The sequence below is a fragment of the Ochotona princeps genome, chromosome 21, assembly GCF_030435755.1.
Source record: "Ochotona princeps isolate mOchPri1 chromosome 21, mOchPri1.hap1, whole genome shotgun sequence".
Lineage (NCBI taxonomy): Eukaryota > Metazoa > Chordata > Mammalia > Lagomorpha > Ochotonidae > Ochotona > Ochotona princeps.
Genome location: NC_080852.1, coordinates 26,346,446 through 26,365,053, shown reverse-complemented (window position 1 = coordinate 26,365,053; position 18,608 = coordinate 26,346,446). Strand labels below are relative to the sequence as shown.

The following is an 18,608-nucleotide window of genomic DNA, read 5'->3' as shown; positions in this document are numbered from 1 at the left end:
CTCTCATGGGGAAATTGGTCCCATAGTCCTCAGAGACAGAGCAAGCCCAGTGCCCAGGAAAATTGTGCCCAAGATCTGCTACTTCCCTGATTCTGCACTCCAACCATCCACCACCATTCCAACACCATCGGCACATGACTTCTGAGTCTATCAGTGGGTATTTATCACCGTGGTTAAGTTGCTGCTTGGGAAGCCCACACCCCAATTGCTTGGTGCACTCTTAGCTTCCGATCCATTCGCCTACTAGAGGACGGCACAAGAACTTGGGTCCCTGCTACCAGGCTCCTGGCTCCCACCTGACCCAACCTTGGTTGCTATAGGCTTTTGGAAGTGAACTAGTAGATGCAAGATAGCTCTGTCCCTTTCTATTACTATTTTAAATAAAATGAAAGAGTTTGAGCCTATCAACAAAATCCCTCTAAAATTTTCTACATTTAACAAGGAAAAGGAACCATTGGTGATAGTGATGAAAATAACGATTCTTGGGCCTAGCATGATAGCGTAGTGGCTAAAGTCCTCACCTTGAACACGCCGGGATCCCATATGGGCGTCAGTTCTAATCCCAGCCATCCTGCTTCCCATCAAGCTCCCTGCTTGTGGCCTGGGAAAGCAGTTGAGGATGGCCCAAAGCCTTGGGACCCTGCACCCATGTGGGAGACCCAAAGGAGCTCCTGGTTTCTAGCTTCAGATTGGCTCAGCTCCATCCATCCGTTGTGGACACTTTGGGAGTGAATCATCAGATGGAGACCTTCCTCTCTGTCTCTCCTCCGCTCTGTATATCTGCCTTTTCAATGAAAACAAATAAAAAAATCTTAAAAAAAAAAAAAAAGAAAAGAACGATTATTGATGGTGAATATCCATCAATGAGGGGAGGGACAGGGAGGCGGGGAGCACAAGGTAGCTTCCTGGAGTGGCCTCAGGTGCCCCCATGTCCTGATCTAGGCGTGCAGATTTTAACAATCATGGAGATGTAACTTTTGCTGTATTTACTTCATTTCATTTTTAGTAGATCTAATTTGCTTTTCAAAAAGGATTATTATCTTGCAAAAGTGACAGAGGGAAGGAGAGACAGAATCAGAGAAGTCTTAGAGCTGCTGGTTCACTTCCCAAAGGGCAGCGACAGCTTGGGCTGGGCCAGACAGAAGACAGAAACCAGGAACTCCATCTGGATTTCCCACATGCATGATCGGGGCCCAAGCACTAGAGCCGTCATCTGCTGCCAGGGAGCTGGAGAAGAGGCTGTGGTGCTGAGACTGCCAAGTGACTCAACTCATTGCGCTACAACATTGGCCCTCCTAGGGTCTTCATATTGGTTGACTCCTCTGCCTAGAAGGTCCCTCTTAAAAAATTAACATTCATAGCTTTGCGCAGTGGCACTACTGTAGCCAATGAGGTTTATCCGAGGCGCGATTATTGCTAATTGAAAACTTTTCCCAATACCCCGCCGTGACAACTTGAAATATAGTCACCATTGGCAAAAAAAAAAAAAAAAAAAAAAAAAAAAAAAAAAAATTAACATTTACACGTTCACCTCAGAGGCAGAGAGAGCCAGTTAGACACACACACACACTGTATGCTTCCCAGTTTCTGATTTATTCTCTTCCCAAAGGGTGTTATGGCAGGGGCTGAGCAAGAGCCCAAATAGGAGCTGGGAACACAAAGGGGGAGACATTGCCTCTGGCTCACAAGTTCTGCATTAGTGGGATGCTGAGATGAAGAGCTGGAGTGGGGACTAAGACCCAGGTACCCAGATGTGGGATCTGTATGAATTAACCACTAAGCTAAAAATGTTTGCCTCTGCCCACCCCCTTTCTAAAAATTATGTATTTATTTTATTTGAAAGGTAAACTGATGGTGAGGGGCAGGGGACAGGGAGAGAATCTTCCATCCACTGTTTCACTCCCCCAAATGGCTGCAACTGTAGGGGCGGGGTGAGACTGAAGTCAGAAACCTAGAACTTCCTGCAGGTCTCCCACATGGGTGACAGGGGTCCAAAGACTCGGGGCATTCTTCACTGATTTCCCATTAGCAGGGATCTGGATCAGAAGTGGAGCAACCAGGATTGGAACCAGTGCCCATATGGGATACCGGCGTGGCAGGTGGCAGCTTCAACCCCTAGGTCATAACATGGCCGAGACTGCATCACGATGTCATCTCCCCTGGGTGTGCCCTCGTCCAGGCTGACCCGTTTTTCCCATGTCAGGATGTTTCTTGTCTGCTTGCAGTCTCTCCACCCTCGAGCCTGACTTCTGCTTGCATGGCCTCAGAGGCCAGGCTCTGACCCTCCCAGCTCCGGGTCTGTGCGAGGTGCAGGACCGACCGGAGTTGCCGCCGCTCACCAGCAGGGGGCGGGCCCGCCTCGCCCGGCTGGGACGCCGCTCTCCCGGCGGCTGCCTGAGGTCCTGTGGTCCTCGGGAGGGCCCAACCCCAAATGGCATCATTTCCAGGAATTGTCGAGGCCGGCCTCGGGAGCGGGCCAGGCTCCGAGTGGGCCACAGCATGAGCGGGGCCCGCACGTGGGCGCAGCACGGGGTTCCTGCAGGGACCGCTGCTCCCCGGTGGGACAGACAAGGAGCCTGAGGCCACTGCGGGAAGCGGTGAGCGCAGGGACAGGAGAACCTCGCGGGGCGTCAAGGGGGTCCCGGCCCTGCCCCAGGGCCGTTGCGGAATTAAGGAGGTGACTCCGAGGTGCCCCGCTCTCACAGGGCGGAGCCCGAGGGGCGTGGTCGTCTTCGTCCCGCCCCGCCCCCGGTGCGGCAGCCCAAGGGGGCGGGGCGCGGCTGCCAGATGTTGGGGCGGCGGCGGGCGCTACGGAGAGCGACGAGCCGCGGAGCCAGGGAGGCGCAGGGCAGGGGCGCCGCTGGCCGGCCGGCCCGGCCCTCTCTGCGCCGCTCCCGCCGGGACTCGAGGAGAAGGGAGACAGCAGGCCCGGCGGGGGCACCGGCGCGGACATGCACAGCGCCCGGCTTGACAGCTTTCTGAGTCAGTTGCGCTGCGAACTGGTGAGGCTGGGGGAGCGGGTGTGGCTCCTGCGGACTCGCGTGGGGTGCCCGGCTGCCGTCCGGCCAGAACAATGAGCTGGTGTTGGGTGGTCCCACACGCCCCCTCAGAGACAGGATGGGGGCGGGGCGGATGGCCCAGATGGCCCGCGTCTGGTGTCGTCGGCGCGAGGGTGGGGTGGGGTGTGGGGGCCCGCAGGGAGCTGCTCAGGGCATCAAGTAACAGTCGCCCAGCTGGCCACGCTGCTGGGGAGGAGAGGAGGGACGTGGTGGTGAGGGGGAGCACTTCCTTTGGGGTGGGACAGGGAAGGCAAGGGACAACAGAGGTGATGGCACTGCTGTAGTTGTTCTCATGTCCGGCAGGCCTGTGCCACTTCCCTACACTTCTCAGAAGCAGTGTCTTTCTCTGAAAGACGTTTTGGCCTTTGGGGAGCTGAAAATCCACCTCAGCCCTGATAGGTCCTACTTCCCAATGTAGGCCCTCAACCCTGCCTGCCAGCCGGTGGCGAGTACCAACTTGCCCAGCCCTGCGTGCTATAGCACGCTGTACTGCCACCAGTTTGGCGGATGGGAGCCGCAGGAGCTGCCTGTGCCAGCACCCTCATGCTGGGCCCAGTGCCCCCTCATGGCCTTGCTGCTCAGGCCGGTGGGCCTAGTGAGCTCTCCAGGACCCCATACTCTTAGGGCTGGTTAAGCCAGGCAGCCAGGGGTGATGACAAGCAATGCCCCTCCAACTTCTGCCTTCTCTTTCACTTCAGTTGTGTGGCCGAGATACTGGCTCACCACCTATGCCTGGGCCCCTGCATCCACCTCCCAAAAGTGTCCCCAGTGTGCAGAGTACTGCTCAGCCCCTCAAAGCCACAGATGTCTTGGAAGAAGACTCTATCTGCTGCGTGGAGGAGGAAGAGGAGGAGGAGGCAGCAGTGACAGAAGATCGGGGTACAGCCCTTGGGGGCCCCAGGGAGCATGCCCTGGATTGGGACTCCGGCTTCTCCGAGGTGTCAGGCAGCACGTGGCGAGAGGAGGAACTGCCAGTACTACGGCGGCGCCCGGCACCCCCAAGGCGCCCTCAGAGCCAGCGCCTGTCTGTCAGTGGCCTCCTGTCCGGCAGGGCTCCTGCTGCGGACGCACGGCCTACCTGCCGTCCCCGACCCAAGTCCACCCCAGACGCCTGCCTGGAGCACTGGCAGGGACTGGAAGCAGATGATTGGACAGCAGCCCTGCTCAACAGGGGTCGCAGCCGCCAGCCCCTGGTGTTAGGGGACAATTGCTTCGCTGACTTGGTTCACAATTGGATGGAGCTGCCGGAGGCAGCTAGTGAGGGAGGTGACGGAGGTGAACCCCGGGCCCGTGCTCGCCCCCCCCAGTTCTTGCTTGGCCTCTCTGAGCAGCTACGGCGCCGACTGGCCAGGGCACGCCGGGTGGCCATGGCAGGAAAGCGCCTGTCGTGCCCGCCTCGCCCAGAACCTGAGCTGCCCACGGATGTGTCCCGTTTCGCAGCGCTCATGAGCTGCCGCAGCCGGCAGCCCATCATCTGCAACGACAGCTACCTCTGACCCTGTTGTACCCCAGACGGGGACAATAAAGGCCTTTTTCTAGACCTTCTAGGCTCCTGTCTCTGAGGCTGCAGGAGGCAACCTCAGCCCTGCGGGGCACGGCCCAGGCAAACACATCTGAAGAGCCATGGCAGGGTGCCCGTCACGCCTGTGTCACGCCTGTGTCACGCCCACGTGCATGACCACACTGCATTCTCTCACCTTTCCTCAGCAAGCATTTATTGAGTGCCTGCTGCAAGCACAGCTGGTGATGCAGGGCAACCACTGTCACAGCTCCAAGTGCAGAGGTGGGAAGGCGGTGTCCTCCTCCTCACCCTCACAGCTCAGCTCCAGGACCAGCTCCTGCAGCGAGGGATTGGGTGCTAGGCCTGTCGCCCGCTGAACCAGTTCTGTCACCCTGGGAGGAAGAGGGGTACAGTAGGCGAGCTGTGGCAGATGGTGGAGCAGCCTAGCCTGGACCAGAAAGGGTGCTGGTGAGACATCAGGAGCCTGGGACAGGAGTGGAGCAGCTCAAGACAGGAAACATCTGAAACTATTTTAGGAGAGGCTGGAGGGGCCGGCAGCAGGCAGGAAGCCGTGGGTCCCCCGGGAATGAATGGGCTGTGCTGGGGGGCGGGGGAGGCTGGGCAGGGTGTGGAGGAGCCAGTGGGGTGACCATGAGGCCTGTTCCTGAAGGCCCCTCCTCAGGTCCAACCCTTGCCCCGCCCCCAGCCCATTTGCCAGCTCCATTTGGTCAAATACTTCAGGAAGGTGTGAGAGGCCTGGATTAGGGGTGGGAAGAGGAGGGGCCTTGTGGCTCCCCTCCTCTACCTCCGTGGTCATGTGGGCCTGGTGTGGGTGTGAGCTCACCTGAGGGGCAGGCACTGGGCCTGCTTTGCGAGTGACCAACCGGCCGAATAGAGCAGCGCTTTACCGTACAGCAGCATCCTCACGTTCAGCCCATGCTGCTCCTGGAGAGAGGGCAGATGCCATCAGCAGGCATGCCTAGGCCAGGGTGGGCCTGGGGGCACACCTGGGCAGGGATGGGGCAAGGCAGACCTGGAGATGGGCCAATAGCCACTGCAGATTCCTCTCCGGCTGCCCAGCAGACACCTTCAGGCGGTCCCAACATGTCCACTTCAGGTGATGGAACTAGGAGGTGGCCGTGGGGAGGAGAGACTTCTCACTTCCAACCCCCAACCCCTATCCGGTGGGTTACTAGGAGCTTTTTCCTAGGGGAGGAGCTGCACCAGAGGCAGGAAGCCGGAGCCAGTGGAGGGGGTGGAAGGTGGGATCTGGGCCCAGAGTCTCAGCCCCCACCCCCAGCCATGCTGGGGCCAGCACAGGAAATGGGGCCAGGGGGCCCCACACAGGGAAACAGACTATCCATCACACAGGCCAGTTGTGTTGGGGGGCGGGGAGCAAGGGGGTGAGGCTTCCTCAGGAAGCACCAGTGAGGTTGCTGCAGTCTCTCTGATAAAACTGCTGGTTCCTCAAATGCAGGGCTAGGAGCTGGGGGCACATCCTGTCCTCCATCTTTATTGCCAGAGCACCCAGCTGCTAAAGGCACAGTGACCTTCAGGGACCCACTGGCCCAGAGATCCCAACAGGGACATGATCTTTAGAGGCCTTCTCTCCCTGTCCCCTTTTTCCTTCTGTTTCAGCAGTGTTGGGTTTCTGGGGCTTAGAGCTGAGGGCAGGAGGGCAGCACGAAGCCTGAGGCCAGGACACAGGGGCCCTGCCAGCTCTGCACAGAAACACATGGAGGGTCAAATTGAGACTAGACTGGGGGGCAAGATGGGGCTCCTGTTCCTCCCCCTCTCTGTCCCTTATGCAGACAAAGGCAGCTTGTCTAGTGCTTAGAGGTGGGGCACCTCACAAAGGGGCTCTGTGTGCTACGGCCAGAGGGACTCAGCAAAAGCCCAAGTCTGGCCCATGACCTCTGCCCTCTCTCCCGGTGCGGGCATTCTATCCACTCCCATGTCCTGTGCCCCAAGGAAATGCCAACAACCACAGTAGCTGGGCTCACACTCTCAGGAACACCCATGTGTGTGCATTCATGTGCACATCCATGCACTCCCATTTGGCACACAGATGTGCAAGCTTACTTCCTTCATGCCCACACCCCAGGGGTGCCCAGAGCTTGGTTTACTCACACCTGTGACATGAACGCATACCAAGCACCCCTCCCTGCCAGGGCTGCTGCAGTCCTCACATCCCTTTGTGGTAAGTCTGCTACCCTGAAACCCAGCTTAAAGACACTGTGCATGAGAAGCCAGACTTTCTTTTTGGTGCTGGGGCCCTCCTTCCCCCACCTCCCCACCCTCCCCAGGGGTACTCCAGGGAAGGAGGGAGGAGGGGCTGTTGGGGCTGTCTGGCTCCACTAATGAGTTAAAGCTGCAGCTCCTCAGACCTTGGGCTGCAGAGGGCTAGGGGGTGGGGATAGCTGACGGCCACTTCCTGTGTCTGACAGGTCCCAGCCTGGCTTGCTAGCAAGAGAGAGGCTGCCAGGAGGCTTTGCGGACTCCCCCACAGTCTAGGTACAGGAGAGAGCCTGCCGCTGGTTGGGGGAGCGGGGGAAGGAGCTGTTCCACTTAGTTTGTGCAAGCAGGAAAGCCCAGGCTTCCTGGGGGTGGGGTAAGGTGTCAAGGACTCACCGTCTGGGTGGCTGGTGTGGGAGGCACGCAGCGGATGAAGCAGTTTTCATCCAGGTAGAGCTGACTGTGACGAAAGGCACCCAGAGGCCGTGACCCATCTACTACCTTATAAAGCTCCAGGCCTACCAGGCCCGCCACAGCTGCTGTGGTGGTGGCAATGGCTGGGATGATCTGGCCCACAATCCGCTTGCTCTGCCAACAACCAGAGATTTAGGGAAAAGGCTGAGCCTGAATCTTCTGGCCTGAGCCCCAAGGCACAGGGTTACCTGGTCCCGAGTGACCGGCAGTATGCCGTAGTTCTGAGATCGCAGGGTGGCTGCCACTGCCACGAAGTCCACATGGAAGTTGCTGTCGTCATCCTGTAACAGTCACAGCCAGTGCTTCTTAGCTGCAGCCAGCCGGGTGGAGGGAGCATCCCCCTCTCCACTGATCATCCACCAGGCCAAGACTCAGCGAGAGGGGACTGTTTCAGGAAGAAAAGCCAAAGGGTCCCATACCATCTTTCCAGCCCCCATGGGAGCACACACCTTCTTAAATACCAGTGGGTTCAGAGGAGGGTGCTCGTGCCACACTCCCAGGACCTCCTGCAATCCCTTCAATGGCTCAGGGCCTGTCGTGGGAAGAGATGGGGAGCAGTCCTTAGCCCCGGCTCCCATCCTCTTCTGGCTTGGTCACTGCCAAGCTTATTGCTTACAATTCCTTGACCAAGCCGGGTAGCCTCTTGTCCAGTATTACAGTTTTTCCTCAGGAATCCCAGCCTTCATCTGTATATGCGTGTGTGTGTACATGCACATACATGACCTTGATGACTGTCCTGACCCAGGAATCAGAGCTGGCAAGTCCCAGGACCCAATTTTAAATTTTATTTATTTATATATTTTTTGAGAATCTACTGAAAGAACTGGGACATGGAGGAGGCAACAGGGAGGGCATGTTGGGGTCCAGAGCACAGGGTCAAACATGAGGGACAGCAGATTGGCCAGAGGGCTCCCACATCCCGTCTTCCTTCTTAGCACAGGTTGAGAATGGGGCAGGCCAATGAGTGACAGCATGGGAGGAATGTTGGGGTTGAGCGGTTGTCCAGGGCCAAGAACTTCACCAAACTTAGCAGGAGCCCAAGCCAGCTCTGGAGCCATACCTGGGACAGGGGCCAGCAGCTGTGGGTCAGGCTGTGGCAGTGACTTGAGTAGCGCTTTGAGTGCAATCTGGTCCCGTGAGCCAGGCAGCCCATGCATTTGGGCATACAGGTTGGCAGCTGCCAGCACAAAGAGGAGGTGGGTCTCCTGTAGCCACATGGAGAGCAGGGAAAGGGGTGTGGTAATAAAACAGGCATGTCTGGGGGCATAGGGTGAGGGGGTCTCTGCCCATTTGGGAATCCCTTTGGCTGTCTCTGCTTCACATGGGGATACCCCAGGGACACAGTCACGGATCTTTCTCAGCACCTATGCAGAAGTGCCTCCTTCCGCTCTGAGGCGCTATGTCTCTATGTTGGGGCTCCCTAGGGGACTTCACTCACTTGGTCAACGTCAAATTCCAGGGGTTGGGGACACCGTTTGGGACCTGACCAGAACGGAGTTCCATCTTCAAGCACCTAGGGAAACAGAGGCTGCTGGGCTCAGTCTAGTCCGTCTGAGCCCTCCGCTTCCCAGCTCCAGCCACCCACTTTATCAGGGGGGAAGCTCTTCAGTAGCTGGATGATGCTAGAGTGGAAGCGTAGCTGCCAGTGGCCGTGCGCCCACACCACACAGTCTTCCCAGGTCTGCGCACGCGCCTTCAGGACGCCTAGCACTGGCTGCAGTAAAGCCAGTGTCTGTGGCCCGTCAACGTCTTCCAGGGAAATGTGGGGCCTGCCGAGAGAGGAGCCTGGTTTGCTACTGAGCTGGGCAGTTGCTGGTGCTTGGAACCCTGACCCCCCATCCACCTCTGCCTCTGTCCTTACTGCAGGCAGCCATTGATGGTCTCTGCAGGCAGCCGGAAGAGACCCTCAAACTCATCCCGGGCCCACTGTGGCAGAGGGAGGAATGATGAAGTGTCAGGTGGGGAAGTGCAGCTGGCTTGATGGGGATCGGGGGGTCTCCAGGGTGCTCCCCACCTGCAGGGTGTGCTCAGCTGTGCTAGGGAAGTGGCGCACAGTACAGATGGGGTAGGTGTCATCCTCAGCTGACTCTGGGCCTTTGTAGCCTTCAGTCACGTGTGGCACAAACACGGTAGCACTGCCTTGGGTGCCCTCTGTGCCTGCCTCCAGCAGTGGCTTCAGGTAGTGGGTGCAGCGGGCAGCCACATAATGCCCTGGTAAGGGTGGTAGAACATCAGAACAGGGGCTGGCACAGCCTGAGGCAAGAGGCTGAGCTCCAAAGGTGAGCACTTACGGGCCTGGAAGCTGTCTAGGGCAGCAGCCACACCATCCACATGTGAGAAGAAGCGGTGCCCAAAGACATGCTCTGTGGTGGCATCCAGTGGGTGAGTGAACGCGGTCACCCGTAAGTCGGGGTTCAGATGCAGGGCAGCTGCTGCAGCCACCTCCGCCTTAGGTCTCTGGGAAGTGGTTGCCAGATGTTGGATTCTGAGGCATTGGGCAGGGACATGGTGAGAAGACCACTGGGACAGACCTGGGGGAGGGGCCAGCACTCACTCCAATGTCTCGGGGCCTGAACAGGAATTGGCGACTGAGGTTGGAGCGCTCTATGTGGTCCATGTCAGTGACAGTCACACTCCCGTTGCCTCCAGTTCCCAGGCCCACGAGAGCGAAACCTTTGAGCAGCTCACAGCCAATGGCACCCGCACCAACCTGCTGGCAGGGGCAGCCTTAGCCAGGGGGCCAGCCCCCTACACCCACCCCTGCCCTTGTAGACACACACACACACACACACACACACACACGCGCGCGCACGCGCGCTGACTCATCCCTCAGCTCACCAGGAGGTAGCGCTGGTGGCTTAGCTTCTTCTGAAAAGCATCCCCAAACACTGCTATCTGCCCGTCGTAACGGCAGCCTCTCTAGGGACACACAGAGAGGTCAGTCAGGGGAGGCCACTGGCCTGGCCTGCTGCTTCTTACATGGGGTTTTCTGAGTCGGGACCTTGGGACCAACTATGAGTGACCACCCTGATTTTGAACAAAGTTGCATTTAAGCCAGCCAAGCTCTCACCGGGATGCAGTCCTCAGGGCTGGGAAGGAGATCCGCCTCTTCCGGAAGACAGTCGAGGGCATCAAAGTACAGCCACTGCTCCACGGGCATGAACTTCCTGGAGATTGCCTGTGGGTTGGCGCCTTAGTCTGGGGGCTCCTGTCACCCCTTGATACTCTCAAATCCTGGTTGGAGGCTATACCCAGCCACCAGAATCACTGTCTGGGGCCGAATGCCTTCTGGCACACCTTGAACTCCCCACACCCACCCCTCTCCCTGCCTGTGCCCACCTTCAGCACATCCTGGGCAGCCACTGCACCCAGTATGGCTGCCATGGGACTCAAGCTACCAGCACTACTCAAAGCAACAATCCGCACGAGGGCCTCATCCAGTGGTTCGTCCAGGGGCTCTTCATCTGTCCCCTTCAGTGGTTCCAGGGCCCGTGCCAGGCACACCACCGCCTCTGCATCAACCTGTGGTATGGGATTCCATGGGCACTGCACCCTCAGCCTCATGCCACCCCCATTCCCCTCCCAAAAAGAGCCCGTTGGGCTGCCCTGCACCCTGTTCCCCCACAGGGTAGGAGCCATAAGCCTGAGCGAGAAGAGCTGACCCCATTCCTGCTACCTAGCACCAAAGGTCCAGGAGACTTCACCCATGTGGGTGCAGTTTCCAGCCTGGATCTGAGGGTGGAGATTTACATGCTTTACAGGACTGTGTGATGCCCAGCATGTCCGTGGACTTAGCCTCTTATGATAGGCATCTCGCCTCTCCTTTTTGAGTGAGGAAATTGCCTTGGGATCCCTGCTTGGATCTGTGAATTATTCCTGTTGCCTCCTGGCAGACAAGCCCCCAGTGAGAGAGAGGCCAGCGGTAGGGTCCAAGAAAGAGGTCACTCACAGGATCCCAGGGTTGGGGCAGCCGGCCATGAAGGTCTTGGAATTGGTGCAGTGCGTGGAATGCCTGATGCAGGCAATGGGTCCGGTGGAGATTTTTGGCGACCACATGGGGCTGCAGCAGGGCAGTGTCCAGGGGCTTCTGCAGGAGATGCTTGGCTCAGTGTCCAGAATGTGGCAGGCCCCTAACCGTGACCAAGTCCCTGGCTCTCCACCCTCAGAGGCACTTGCACTCACATGATTGACAGTCTTAGCTCTCTTGACTTTCGTGACAGTTCCGCCATGCAAGTAATGGGAGAAGGTGGTCGTGTCCCCAATCTCCAAGGACCCATCCTCTGGGGACAGATCCAGACAGGTTTAAGTGCGGTTTCTGAACTAAACAGTGCCTATGTCCTCTCCTGTCTTGCATCTGGGTCCTAGCCACTGCTATTCCCTTAGGACAGTGGAAGGAGAACCTGCCCCTAAGAACAATTGCTCACTCCCAACAGGCACTTGGGTGGTGAGCCAGCAGTAGGAGTTGGGACTGGCTTACTCTGCACACGGATGGGCCGGGGGTCACAGTCATTGAGCTCAACCATGCCTTCAATGCCTGAGAAAGTCACCAAGTCGCCATCAAAGAAGCAGCAGGTGCCAGTCTTGCTTCTCAGGGTGAGAATGCCAGGGGAGCCCTGGGTAGGATGCAGCCTGGTTTAGCAGTGCCTGCATCTGTCTTCCACAGGCCCACAACAGCTTCTCTCTGATTGGCAAATGAAGGCCAACCCCTCAGCACCCACCTGGGAGATGTGTTGAATTGCAGCTGTCACTGGGTCGGCCTCAGTGGGGTCCTCCACGATGAAGTTTTCACCAAAATCACAGAACACCTGCCTGGGGTGGGTGGCATGGTCGCTGAGGTGACTCGCAGGTTTGTCAAGGACAGGGGATGCTAGGGCAGGCCTGGAGGGCCAGAACTGGGAAGGGAATTCTGGGAGAGGCTTGAGCATGAGAATTTGAGAGTATCTGCAGCAGGACTGGAGACTGGGGTGGAGGAGCCAGGTGGGTGGGACTGGGAACTAGAACGGGGGGTGAAGGGACTAGAGCAAGATTGGAGCCTAAGATAGCACTAGGTCCAGGTACTGAATGTGAGGGGGTGGGCAGGCTAGACAGTCTCACTCACCCCACCAGGCCCCGGGTGTCTGCCACCAGGAAGCAGATTCTGTGCTTGTGGCACCAGGTGCTCACCTTCAGCTGTTCTTCCAGTGTTGAGGCAGTCAGCACCACTACCTGGGTGGACACCATGATCAGCAGGGCCCAGACCTCCCTGCCAAAGAGGGCTGGAGGAGGGAGCTAGTCTGGCCTGGGAAGCACCTGGAAATTCAGTAGTAGGTCCTCAGTGATGTCACCTGCATAGACAGACACCTGGACAGCTTCGTTGAATTGAGCCAGGAGCTCCTGCGAGGCCTGGGCCCTGCTTCTTTCCAAGTCCCGCTCAGAGAGCAAAAACTAGCGAGAGAGGTCCAGCTGCAGCCCCAGCTCACAGACTTCTGCCCCAACCTGATCTGGAAGCTGATAACTCCCCTGAACCTTTACCTGGGCCGCCAGGTCAGACCAGCAGGTAGGATGGGGATCGTGCAGAGTGAGGCTGCCCACCCCCATCAGGACCAGGTTCTTGGCCACCTCAGCTCCCAGGCCCTGCAGCCCTGACAGCAGGACCTTGGCTTCCTGAATCCTTCGCATGGCAGGTGGGTCCAGCACATACCTGTGAGTGTGAAGGAAGAAGGCAGGTAATAGAGGATGGGAGATCCCATCCCACACCCCCATTCCACGTGGTGCTCACAGTTGCCTCGAGTATAACTCTTCATCCAATAACTTAGACGGTTCCAGGATGCTCATCTTTGGTGTCGGGCTTGGTGGTGGCGGCTGCACTCAGGGGGCTTGGGGTGGGAAGTGATGCCAGAGGAGTCAGCAGAAATTAGTGCTCTTCTGCAATCCCAAATGATCAGGCACCAAAGCCAGAGGAGCCAAGGACACTTGAGCTGACAGCTGTCTTGCTGGCTCCTCTGTCCTCCACTGAGAAACAAAACTGAAAGTTAAACTGGCCCCGCCTCCCTAGACCAGGACACAGGCAAAGACTGGTGAGCCAGTCAGGAACTGGGGTGAGTTCCAGGACTTCCAGGAAATTGTCCAGTCTCTCTGAAGGTAGAACTTGAGAGTGGGAGGCCCGGGGAACCCACAGTCTCATGTGTCTTATTTTTCTGTTGTATTTAACTTAGAAGTGACAGACGCACAAAGCAGGTGCAAGAATAGCACAAACAAGTCATGTGCACCTTACGCAAGTGCATTCTTTTGCCTTCCTGGGATCTGGGACCAGTTATTTCAAGAATGGACCATAGTTCACAAAACTCCACGGAGGCAAAACCAAGTGCTCTCATAAGGTTTTTTTGTTTGTTTTGTTCTAAATAATGGAAGTAAACGTTACATACCATAGAATTAACTTTTTAAAATCTATGATTCAGTGGCATTCAGTACAACCATAGTGTTGTTCAATTATCACCTTTCTCTAGCTTAAAATTTTTTTCATCACCCGGCAAGACATTATGATTATCACCCAATCCCCTACTCTCTGTGTGGGACAATGCTAATATGCCTTCCATAAAAAAATTAATCATACAAAATGTGACCTCTTCTGTTCTTCTACATTCGTTCATTTAGCATGTTTTTGAGGTACATACAGGTTGTAGCCTATATCAATAATTCATTCTTTTTTTTAAACTATTGGATGGTATTCCATTGCGCCATGTATTTATTCATTCGCCTTCTAATGGACATCTGGGCCATTTCCACCGTTTGGATATTGTACTATCATCCTTCTTGAATAAGTTCTTAAGTATCAGTATTTTATTGAGTATTTTGAATATATACCTAGGAGCAGAATGGATGAGTCACATGATGATTTTATGCTTAGATTCTTTAAAAAAAAGATTTATTTATTTTTATTTGAAAGTCAGATATACAGACAGAAGGAGAGACAGAGAGGAAGATCTTCCATCCACTAGTTCATTCCCCAAGTGATTGCAATGGTGATCCAAAGCCAGAAGCCAGAAGTCTCCTCTGGATCTGCCACATGAGGTCCCAAGGCTTTGGGCCGTCCTCTACTACCTTCCCAGGCCACAAGCAGGGAGCTGGATGGGAAGTGGGGCAGCCGGGACACAAACCGGCACCCATATGGGATCCCAGCACATGCAAGGTGAAGACTTCAGCCACTAAGCTACTGCATCAAGCTCAATTCTCTCTTTTTCTTTTCTTTTTCTTCTTTTTCATTTTTTTTTTTTTTTTTAATATTCAGCATCATGGGCCCGGCAGTGTGGCTTAGCGGCTAAAGTCCTCGCCTTGAACGTTCCGGGATCCCATATGGGCGCTGGTTCTAATCCCGGCAGCTCCACTTCCCATCCAGCTCCCTGCTTGTGGCCTGGGAAAGCAGTCGAGGACGGCCCAAGGCTTTGGGACCCTGCACCCGCGTGGGAGACCTAGAAGAGGTTCCTGGTTCCCGGCTTCGAATCGGCGCAGCACCGGCCGTTGTGGCTCCTTGGGGAGTGAAACATCTGATGGAAGATCTTCCCCTCTGTCTCTCCTCCTCTCTGTATATCTGACTTTGTAATAAAGATGGATAAATCTTTAAAAAAATAAATAAAGCTTACAAAAAAAAGATTTATCATCATTAGAAAGGCAGATCTACGGAGAGAAGGAGAGAGAGTAGGAGCTTCCATTCATTAGTTCACTCCGTATGTGGCTGCAATGACCAAAATTCAGTCAATCTAAACCCAGAAATTTCTTCAGGGTCTCTCACATGGGAACAGGGCCCCAAGACTTTGGGCTATCCTGTACTGCTTTCCCAGGCCACAAGCAGGGAGCTAGATGGAAAGTGGAGCAGCTGGAAGACAAATCCTGGCTCTTGAAGGGAGAGAATTAGCTAACTGAATCATTGTGCCAGGCTGAAATAGAAACTTTTGTACATTATCGATGAGAACATTAGGCTTAAATCTAAACATTTTAAAAAAGATTTATTCATTTTCATTGGAAAGACGTATATACAGAGAGGAGGAAAGACAGAGAGGAAGATCTTCCGTGTGATGGTTCACTCCCCAAGTGGTTGCAACGGTCAGAGTTGAGCCGAGCTGAAGCCAGGAGCCAGGAGCCTCCTGTATCTCTCCCTCTCTGTAGCACTTTCAAATAAATACATATATTTTTAAAATCCAGTATTAAATTTTATTTTAATTGCAGTAACAGTTTAAGTGTGTAATTCAGAGAATTAAGTACATTCTTAATGTCTCCAGAAATTTTTTATTATCCCAAAGAGAAACTCTGAACCCATTAAATAGTAACTGTCCATACTTCCTTCCCCTTTCCCTAATCTCCAAATCAACTTTCTATGAATTTGTTTTCTCTAAGTACCTGGTATGGTGGAATCATACAATATTTATCCTTTTGCACTGCTTAATTCACTTAGCTTATATCTTTAAGGTTGATCCATATTGGAGCTCGTATCAGAATTTCATTCCTTTTGGTGGCTAAATTACATTCATCATATGTATAGAACACATTTTATTTATACATGAATACTTGGATTCCTTGCACTTTTTGGTTATTGTGAATGATGCTTATTTGAATATTGGTATACAAATAGCTGTTCAAGAACTTGATAATTAAATTCTTTTAAGTATACTTGTATTTCTTAGAGTGCAAATACTGGTAATCATATGGTAATTCTTATTTTGACGACCTGCCAAACTGTTTTACATCTTCACACACAATACTCAATGGTTTCAATTTTTCTGCATCCTTGCCAATACTTCTTTCCTGCTTTTCCATAATAGCTGTCCCAGTGAATATGAAGTTTTATCTCATGGTGGTTTGATTCACATTTCTTTGACAACTAACTGCATTGATTAGTTTTTCATCAGTCTCTTTGACAGTCTCCCATTATGCCACTTTAAAAATTGATGTAAGGGGCCCGGCGGCGTGGCCTAGCGGCTAAAGTCCTCGCCTTGGACGCCCCGGGATCCCATATGGGCGCCAGTTCTAATCCCTGCAGCTCTACTTCCCATCCAGCTCCCTGCTTGTGGCCTGGGAAAGCAGTCGAGGACGGCCCAATGCTTTGGGACCCTGCACCCGTGTGGGAGACCTGGAGGAGGTTCCTGGTTCCTGGCTTCGGATCGGCGTGCACCAGCCGTTGTGGCTCACTTGGGGGGTGAAACATCTGATGGAAGATCTTCCCCTCTGTCTCTCCTCCTCTCTGTATATCTGACTGTAATAAAATAAATAAATCTAAAAAAAAAAATTGATGTAAGCGGGTTCAGTGTGATAGCCTAGCGGCTAAAGTTCTTGCCTTACACATGCCAGGATTCTACATGGGAGCCAGCTCATGTCCCTGGTGGCCCCACGTCCATCCAACTCCCTGCTTGTGGCCTAGGAAAGCAGTCATGGGCAGCCCAAAGCCTTGGGACCCTGCACCCACGTGGAAGTCTGGAAGAGGCTCCTGGCTTTGGATTGGCTCCCGCTGTTGTGGCTGCTAGGGGAGTGAATCAGCAGATGGCAGATCTTCCTCTGTCTCCCCTTCTCTCTGTGTATCTGCCTTTCCAATAAAAATAAATCTTTAAAAAATTTAATGAAAGCATAATTTATATTTATCTTTTAAAGATTTATTTATTTTTATTACAAAATCAGATATATAGAGAGACAGAGAGGAAAACCTTCTGTCTGATGGTTCACTCCCCAAGTGACCGCAATGGCCGGAGGTGCGCTGATCCGAAGCCAGAAGCCAAAAGCACTTCTGGGTCTCACTCAGGTGCAGGGTCCCAAGGCTTCGGGCCATCCTCGATTGCTTTCCCAGGCCACAAGCAGGGAGCTGGATGGGAAGTGGAGCTGCCAGGATTAGAACTGGCGCTCATATGGGATCCCGGTGCGTGCAAGGTGAGGATGTTAGCTGCTAGACCACCATGCCAGGCTCCAAGTTTTTTTATTTTTATTGGAAAGGCAGATACACAGAGAGGAGGAGAGACAGAGGAAGATCTGCCATCTGCTGATTCACTCGCCTAGCAGCCGCAACAGTGGGAGCTGATCCAAAGCCAGGAGCCAGGAGCCTCTTCCAGACTTCCACGTGGGTGCAGAGTCCCAAGGCTTTCCTAGGCCACAAGCAGGGAGTTGGATGGAAGTGGGGCTGCCAGGGACATGAACCAGCTCCCATATGGGATCCCGGCACATGCAAGGTGAGGACTTTTAGTTGCCAGGCTACTGCACCGGCCCCTTATAGCAGTTTTTTTTTTTTTTTTTAGCAATAATAATAATAACCTCTATATTTATGATAAAGGCAGAGAGAGGCAGGCAGGCAGATCTGCCATCCATTGGTTCACTCCCCATGATGAGGGGTGCATGCAAAGTCAGGAACTGGAAACTGAGTCTGTTCCATGGGTGGTGGGAACCCAGGTGCCCTAGCCCTTTATCTACTGCTCTCCAGAGTGCACACTAATAGGAGGATGCAATCAGGAGCTGAGCTGGTGAGAGTCCAGAAGTAGAGCTGCATACAATTATTCATAACATTCTCGAACCAGGGCCCGGCGGCGCGGCCTAGCAGCTAAAGTCCTTGCCTTGAACGCCCCGGGATCCCATCTGGGTGCCGGTTCTAATCCTGGTAGCTCTACTTCCCATCCAGCTTCCTGCTTGTGGCCTGGGAAAGCAGTTGAGGACGGCCCAAGGCCTTGGAACCCTGCACCCGAGTGAGACCCGGAACCGGAGGAGGTTCCTGGCTCCTGGCTTTGGATCGGTGCAGCACCGGCCGTTGCGGCCGCTTGGGGAGTGAATCATCAGATGGAAGATCTTCCTGTCTGTCTCTCCTCCTCTCTGTATATCTGACTTTGCAATAAAAAATAAATCTTTAAAAGAAAATAAACATTCTTGAACCAGTGCTCAAAAGGGATGTCAGCCTCATAGGTAGCGGCTTAACCCACAGTGGCACAACACTGCCTGCATTTTTCTCTATTTTATTATCAACACTCTAATCTCCACTATTCTTTTCCTTCTGTTAGCATTAAGTTTAGTTTGCCCTTCTTTTCCTACTTCTTTAAGGTGTACTATAAGGTTATTGGTTTTAGATTTGTCTAAAGTGAGCTCTAAAGTGAGGGAGTTCAGGGGCCCGGGCGATAGAGTAGTAGGTAAAGTTTTTGCCTTGAACGCACCGGGATCCCATATGGTTGCCGGTTCTAATCCTGGCGGCTCCACTTTCATCGAGCTCCCTGTTTATGGCCTGGGAAAGCAGTTGAGGACGGCCCAAAGCCTTGGGACCCCTCTACCCGTGTGGGAGACCCAGAATAGCTCCTGGTTTCTGGCTCGGATTGGCTCAGCTCCAGGCATTGTGGTCACTT

The 18,608-nt window shown here is 54.2% G+C and overlaps 2 protein-coding genes and 1 pseudogene across 5 annotated transcripts; 2 read left to right on the top strand and 1 right to left on the bottom strand.

Moving 5' to 3' along the window:
- The first annotated feature begins 1,359 nt into the window (after positions 1 to 1,359).
- Positions 1,360 to 1,490, top strand: LOC118760328 (U4 spliceosomal RNA; annotated as a pseudogene).
- An 896-nt stretch (positions 1,491 to 2,386) lies between these two features.
- Positions 2,387 to 4,599, top strand: INKA1 (inka box actin regulator 1). 2 transcript variants are annotated; one of them, XM_058678570.1, is made up of 2 exons: positions 2,387 to 2,597; positions 3,758 to 4,599. In XM_058678570.1, exon 2 carries the CDS (start codon positions 3,788 to 3,790, stop codon positions 4,553 to 4,555), a length of 768 nt encoding a protein of 255 aa, XP_058534553.1. In that variant the 5' UTR covers positions 2,387 to 2,597; positions 3,758 to 3,787; the 3' UTR covers positions 4,556 to 4,599. The 2 variants fall into 2 exon arrangements, with proteins under 2 accessions (XP_058534553.1, XP_004581530.2); XM_004581473.2 differs by lacking the exon at positions 2,387 to 2,597 and adding an exon at positions 2,668 to 3,002.
- Positions 4,600 to 4,757: 158 nt separating this feature from the next.
- On the bottom strand, positions 4,758 to 13,114 carry UBA7 (ubiquitin like modifier activating enzyme 7). Of its 3 annotated transcripts, none has more exons than XM_058678766.1 (24): positions 13,028 to 13,114; positions 12,781 to 12,949; positions 12,559 to 12,693; positions 12,368 to 12,474; positions 11,988 to 12,078; positions 11,747 to 11,882; positions 11,452 to 11,549; positions 11,219 to 11,356; positions 10,609 to 10,791; positions 10,340 to 10,447; positions 10,108 to 10,188; positions 9,824 to 9,982; positions 9,561 to 9,726; positions 9,284 to 9,480; positions 9,131 to 9,195; positions 8,855 to 9,038; positions 8,708 to 8,782; positions 8,330 to 8,474; positions 7,719 to 7,801; positions 7,458 to 7,550; positions 7,192 to 7,383; positions 5,594 to 5,686; positions 5,405 to 5,505; positions 4,758 to 4,952 (listed from the first exon to the last, which is right to left on the bottom strand). In XM_058678766.1, the coding sequence occupies exons 1-24, from the start codon at positions 13,081 to 13,083 to the stop codon at positions 4,823 to 4,825; spliced, it is 2,985 nt and encodes a 994-aa protein (XP_058534749.1). In that variant the 5' UTR covers positions 13,084 to 13,114; the 3' UTR covers positions 4,758 to 4,822. The 3 variants fall into 3 exon arrangements, with proteins under 3 accessions (XP_058534749.1, XP_058534750.1, XP_058534751.1); XM_058678767.1 differs by having other exon boundaries at positions 9,824 to 9,979; XM_058678768.1 differs by lacking the exons at positions 12,559 to 12,693; positions 13,028 to 13,114 and having other exon boundaries at positions 12,781 to 13,003.
- Between the last annotated feature and the right edge of the window lie 5,494 nt (positions 13,115 to 18,608).